This window comes from Cryptomeria japonica, chromosome 1 (genome assembly GCF_030272615.1).
Source record: "Cryptomeria japonica chromosome 1, Sugi_1.0, whole genome shotgun sequence".
Classification (NCBI taxonomy): domain Eukaryota; kingdom Viridiplantae; phylum Streptophyta; class Pinopsida; order Cupressales; family Cupressaceae; genus Cryptomeria; species Cryptomeria japonica.
In genome coordinates, this window is record NC_081405.1 from 144402141 (window position 1) to 144408937 (window position 6797).

At 33.4% G+C, this 6797-nt stretch overlaps 1 protein-coding gene across 2 annotated transcripts; it reads right to left on the minus strand.

The window, feature by feature from the left end:
* Window positions 1-1758: 1758 nt before the first annotated feature.
* Window positions 1759-6224, minus strand: LOC131027492 (jacalin-related lectin 3). Of its 2 annotated transcripts, XM_057957579.2 has the most exons (7): window positions 6093-6223; window positions 5293-5490; window positions 4575-5069; window positions 4101-4340; window positions 2771-3160; window positions 2388-2606; window positions 1759-2273 (listed from the first exon to the last, which is right to left on the minus strand). In XM_057957579.2, exons 1-7 carry the CDS (start codon window positions 6093-6095, stop codon window positions 1950-1952), a joined length of 1869 nt encoding a protein of 622 aa, XP_057813562.2. In that variant the 5' UTR covers window positions 6096-6223; the 3' UTR covers window positions 1759-1949. The 2 variants fall into 2 exon arrangements, with proteins under 2 accessions (XP_057813562.2, XP_057813570.2); XM_057957587.2 differs by lacking the exon at window positions 4101-4340 and having other exon boundaries at window positions 6093-6224.
* Between the last annotated feature and the right edge of the window lie 573 nt (window positions 6225-6797).

Here is a 6797-nt window from a genome sequence, read left to right on the forward strand (position 1 = left end):
AAAAAAATTGCTTTGAAGAATGTTTTTCTTTTTTGTGAATTGATAGGATCCTAAGCTAGGGGCTTGTACATCCCTCAACTTAGTGTCATATTATCCCTAGTCTGTTTTGCTCTAAACTACTCTAATTATCATGAGTATGAGAATAATTTTGTGCTTCCACTAAAGTGGGGGTTAAATGTAGTGTACTAAATTGTACGAGCCTTTAAAATTTCACACTCTATTTGGGGCCCTACTTTAGTGTGTGTGTTTTAGATCATTTTAAGCCTATTTGAGCCATATTCTACCCTATAATTTAATTATTAATCATGTAATCTAATTGTCATCAAATACTTAAATTAGGACTACATCTAACATAACAAATCATGACACTCGTGATTCCCTTTCGGACATACTATTTTGGTGGGACCAACTCACCCTCCAATTGTGTTTTGCTAAAATTCCCTGAAATTATTGTCATTGCTAGTGTCACCCATCACAATTTTAATTCTAGTATCAAAATTTTGTACTTGGCCATTTTATATTGGATTAAACTCAAAAATACCTTGTGAACCCTATATACACTACATCTTCTATCATTCATAAAGTTGAGTTACAATTCCAATTGATTCCAATAGCATTCGGGGATTCCAAATCGAGCATTCAACACATTAAGCAACAAGCTACAACACTCCATATTTAAGTTTGATTTCATGTTGAATATGTTTTATTATCATGTTATTACATTAACACTTGCAAGACTTGTCTAAAGAGCATTGCATCGTCATATTTATGTGGAACTCCATGAGATGGTTTCATACATAAGGTATAATCATTTTATTTTAGCATTTTCATTAATGTCCTTCTAAGGATAAGCACTCTTTTTATATCATCATAGATGTATGTTGTGGGAATTGGAACACCAACACAAGGTTTGACTTAGGCAAGCCCCTATACAACACAACCATTCTTTCCCATTTTCTTGTGTGCATGTTTAGATTCAACAACAAAGGAGGTTATAGATGAGTAAAGAAAACAATGACAGACAATCCCAATTTTTTATCAAGCAGAAACACTAGGACTAGGGCGACCAACACCCGTGTTCGACACTTTTTGGTTAGATTTTTGGAAGATAGACCTACGAGACCTCCTAACTGGTTTTTTGCCCCTTTCTAGTTTTTAGTTCTATAATTTATTGTTATTGCTAAAACTCGTCATTTTCTTATTATTAACCTAATTTATTCACACACACTTCACAATTTCCATTCCATTGCAACAAAGGAACATAATTCCCAATGTTCAACTCTCCTATCGGAATTGTAGTTGAACCTATTTGTGTTTTCAATGATATGCTATGGAGATTTAAGATCTTAGTTTGCATTCATGGGCCTAGGATCTCATTTCCATACATATCTTTTTAAAAGATGGATTATGCTTATAACTATCATAATAAAATTGGATATTGAATTTTTTTTTAAAACACCTTGGAATGATCATCAAAATTATGAAATTCTATATTATGATGAACACTATTTCCATCTAACCCACCTCGCCATCAACAATGTAATAACATACAATGATCAAAGATATAAATGATATTGTAAAGTACACATAGTTTCATTTCAAGATTGCATCTATATATTTAAAAAAATACAACGAGAAAAATATGAATTGTTCTATTTAAATCAATTATATAACTAACCCTTCTACTTTTAATAGTTCTACAAATATTTAATTCAATAAATGATAAAAACAACAAAGATAATACTGACTATATATATATATATGCTAATCATCATAATCAGCACTCAGTTTAATAATATATCAAAAAATAAATATAAATGAATGTATAGTAACTCAATTTAATATAAAAACAGAATCTGTACTCTTTCCGTGATCTAGAAAATATAGGCAAATTCCCAACCAAAATAAACTTTTAGCAAAGAGTGTTACCCACAAACATAGAACCTCCTTTATTTGTTTCCATTAGGTTTGGTAGAACTAAAAAATCTACTAATTTTGTTTTTGGTAGACTTTTGTTCATTACCCAACCAGTGCTGCATATGAACTCCAATGGCATCCAAATACAGTCCACTCTTTCCATGGAACCCAACTATCTTCCCTCCTGTCTGTGCAGACGTAAAGAATTTACCAAATTCCTCTCCAAAAGGCCCATATTTCCCCCTGCTAGAGTAAAATGTTAAAGATTTTATAACTTTGGGATCTCCTTCTTGCCTGAAGCAACTGTAATATCCACTCACACATGTCAGAACCTCATTTGGGTAATCAAATTTTATCTGCAAAACAATGGAGAAAGAACAAGTTCAAATTGCTAATTATCATGATGTAAAAAAAAGAAAATAAAATCAACTGAAAGTGCTTTAATTGATATGGGTTGGATTCATTTGTACTCTATTAGTTGTCTCTCCTCCACTGCCTCCATGGCGCGTGGACCAAACAGATTGCCCGTTTCTGTCATATTCAACTTGTATTGAATTTATAACCTCTTCTCTGAAGATTATAATCTGTCTTATGCCAGAAAATACGCCATCATCCCATGGTTTTCCTCCATCTCCTCCCCATGGACCTGGTCCTAGAGGAACTGACTCTCTTACCACTCCATGAAGCACCTGCATCCATTTAAACAATGTTATTTTCCATGGACTACTTAGTTATTAGTTTCAGGAATTCATTTTTTCATTTTCATATTTCTGATGATTTGAATGTGATAAGAAACATCGTAAATCAGAAAACAAATATAATTTAACCCTAAAATTTACATTTGAATTTTCACCTGTTCAAATCGAGGTCCACCAACTGGAATCATTTTATTTGACCATTGGGAACCATCAGTCTCCCCATTAGAAGATGGGGATGATAAATTATCAAAATCATCCAAGATAAATGGCTTCCCAGCTGGATACAGCCTATCAGCAACCTGGCCTTCAAGGACATGCACCCCAATTGCATCTACTGCCCATCCTTTCCTTCCATGGAACCCAACTATCATTCCTTCTGCAAGCTTTGAGTTGAAGAAAGTTCCTTGCTCTTCTCCATAGGGTCCATGCTTTCCACGAGTTGTGTGAAATGTTAGAGATTTTATGACAGTTGGGCCCATTAGCAGAACAGTGCCAAAGTAACCAGTAATGTGGGTCAATATCTCAAAGGGGTAATCAAATACCACCTGCATGTGACCCAGATAATTAAACCTGTTAAATGTAATCATTCTTAAAATTAAAAGAGGAGCGTAAATATTCAGACATGACCCAGTTGTTAGTGGAAAGAAAAGCTACATAAAAAGAATAAAAAGAACAATATGTATGTCGTGGATCCATCATTTTCATGATGGATCATAGAGTATTATCTGAAATGATGACTCAAAAGATTTGTATATATTGTTTATAATATGAATTGTGAAAAAAAAAATTATTAATTTTAAAAATAATAGAAAATGTATGCCCACCTGACTCTCCTACATTCATCACAAGAATGAATATAATCTGAAAGATGAATGAAAATAATCTGAAAGATGACAGAGCCAGCGTCTTGTTCTAAGAAAATTTACTAAATCAGTTTTGTAAAGGCCTGGCATGAGTAGGAGTGGATTTTATGAAGTTTTCCAAACAAGATATCCCCTCCATGCACTTTACAGAGCTATGTATAAAATTTTCATGAATTCTTTGTTCCAATTTAAAGCATGTTTTCGACAACCAACCATTATAGAGAAAGACAATCTAAACAAACATGTTTTCAAACATTTCTACCTATCCAATAAGTCATTAACATTGAAAACACTCAAAGAAACCTTGCAGCCAATCAGTTCTAAAGGTTTTCTTATTTTGTATGAAATTGTATTTAATCTAATTGCCAAGGAAATAACACTAAGAGAATCTAACATAGAAGGATTTTATTGTATTCCCATTAATGTTAATGCAATCTAACCTAAACTACACCAAGATTACAATAATAACTATCTTGTTCCTCTTAATAATTACAAGTTGTTTCACAAATCTTTTACGCTCAAAACAACATATAAATGAACCGTTTTAGACTTACCCAATTCATGATATATAAGTTATTGAATATTTGAAAACGAGTAAGAAATATCTCCAAATAATGATTACCTTATCAGTTTTGATGCCAGTTGAATTTCCTCCATGTCTGTTTCCCCATATGGAGTGACCATTTCTGTCATACTCAACCTTTATAGAAGCAATACCTGCCCCTCGAGTTAGAACAATCTGTCTAACACCAGTGTAAATCCCATCATCGAAGACACTCCCACCATTACCACCCCATGGCCCATACACGACTGGTGATCCTACTGCACTGTTTTTCTCTACGCTACTGTATATTGGTAATAACTGTACAGCCCCAGTGTAATTTCATGTTATAAGAAGAAATATTTGGTTTGGTCTAAATAGAAAACTCTAAGTTCTAAGTTTTGATTTGTCTAAGATGCAGGTGGATTCTATTAAAAAAGTTGTGTAATTTCAGATGATTCATCTAAACAAGTCAAAATTTAAAGTATGCTGTTTAAACCTGTCCAAAATATACAACACATATTGACATATAAAAAAAATAATTAAAACCTGTACCTTTGAGCTCAAACTTTTTTGAAATCCTCTGTCATTGAAGGAAGGTGTGGCACTGTTGAAAGATTCTGGAGACATGCTACCCAACCTGGAGCAATGAAGCTTTACATTATCCGTGCTATCTCCAAGTGCAAAAAGTATGTTATATGTTTTGTTTTGGTTTGCATCTAATGATCTCATACTGTCAGAGGGTGTAAGCATTGAGGTTGCAGGGACAATGGATAGGTCAGGTGACATATCATCTATTAAGGGATGTAAATGGGAAAGATAAACTCCAATTGAATCAAGATACCAACCACTCTGACCATGAAATCCTATTATCTTGCCTCCATTCATTGGGAAGGAAAAGTAAGCTCCTTGTTGCACTCCATACGGTCCATATTTCTTAAAGTTGCTCTCAAATGTCAGTGACCTTATCACAGATGGAGATCCTTGTGATATGGGACCATAATGCCCACTCATTGAAGTGAGTATTTCTTTGGGATAATCCAGTTGAATCTGCTCATAATCACAGCATCCATCTTGAGTAAAACATGGATTACCCATATAATCAAAGAAACAAAATAAGCTGCAATAGTTCTATAGATTACATGTTCATGGTGGCTTGTTGCAAATTATATTTGATACTGATTTGTCTATAATGTACAAAAAAAAACTTCTATTTATGCAATTTTTGATGGGTTCTTATATAATTTTCCATTTTAGGTCCAGATAGATATGCCTTATCAGTATTTCTTCCTCCATTTCCACCATGCCTGTCAGACCAAACAGCAGTACCATCTCTGTCATACTCGATCTTGATAGAATCTATAGCATCTGCATGGACCACTATTATCTGCCTAACACCTGAGTAAGCTCCATCGTCCCATTGAGTTCCACCATTACCTCCCCATGGACCAACTGAGAGGGGTTTATGGCTCTGCAGAAAGAACAAGAAACAACCCACAAGATATTACCTTCCAGAATTAATTTGAACAACTTATAGTATAGGAATTTCATAACAATATGTGTATTTAACTTGATATCCATTATTTATCTTCTCTAGTGGAAATCATGTCTGCCAAAAAAGTAAGAAAACATTCAATTTTCTTCGCAGGCTTCTCTAACTTTCTGAGAACCAAAAGGGAGAGATCTTTGAAAAAATATACTTCCCATCGTCCTCCACTAAACACTAAATAATGTAACTTTTTGCCTATGATATACCAAGAATATATAACGAACAATTCTGACACTAAAACTAAAATGATTTTATCCTATATGGATAAAACATAAAATGAAATATTCTAAAACTAAAAGTCACAGAGAGTTCTCTCAAGTTAACATTGTAACAGGAGAAAATAAAGTTTCAAAGTCCTTTCAAAACCTTCTTTCGATTCATAACTCAATTCAAAAACATTTGTCTAATCAAAAATATCATAAAGAAAAGAAAACACTTCTTTTATTCATAACTCCATTCAAAAACATTTTTCTAATAAAAAAATATTAAAAAAACAAACAAGAACAGATAACAGATCTACTGACCATTGCTTCTAGACTTAGATTATCTTGCTCTGTCGATTACTCCCGAGAACTTAACTCGGTCTGCAACTGACCACCTCACGACCATTAATCTCGAACAAAAACTTAAGTTCTCATGGGCTAATTTATAAGCAAACCTTTGTCTAAAAGACAAAAAGTTTAAGCCCCCCAAAAGAAAAAGCTGAAAGAATCAGAAGTGATTCCGACTGTACCTTGTGATGAAGAATCAAGAATTGCATGTGCGGCACCAAGTTGAATTGGAACTGTTGAGGAAATGAACGAACGACGTTGTTCAGATGGAGAACATATCACAGTTGTAAAGATTTTGTTGGTATACCGTCAAAAATTATGACAGAAAGTTATTCTTATTTCATGAATACCCGAAGAAAGGAAGCTCATAAAGTTTGTTCTCGATGCACCATGGCCTCTTCTTTATTTTTTCATCGTTAATTTTTAAATGTAAAAGTCAAAACCTTGCTCAGACCACAAGGTCAGAATTCAGTTGGCCAGAAAACTTTTACAAAGAGATCATTATAAAGATAAATTTCTTTTATAGGGGAAGTTATTAGAAAGATTTTATTATTAAGATTTGTTTTGTAATTCTTACAATTTGTTGTCTCATAAATTGCACAATTTTAATTGAGTGGTACAATTCTACGTTTAGGTTAGCACCCACTTTAGTGTATTGCATTTTGCATTTTTAATTCT

What these genes read in the sequence shown, in the direction of transcription:
- LOC131027492 (XM_057957579.2), bottom strand. An exon ending in CTGGCATCAAAACTGATAAG is followed by an intron (nt 3,161 to 4,100) that starts GTAATCATTATT and finishes GGTCACATGCAG; the next exon opens with GTGGTATTTGATTACCCCTT. An exon ending in GTGGACCTCGATTTGAACAG is followed by an intron (nt 2,607 to 2,770) that starts GTGAAAATTCAA and finishes AAATGGATGCAG; the next exon opens with GTGCTTCATGGAGTGGTAAG.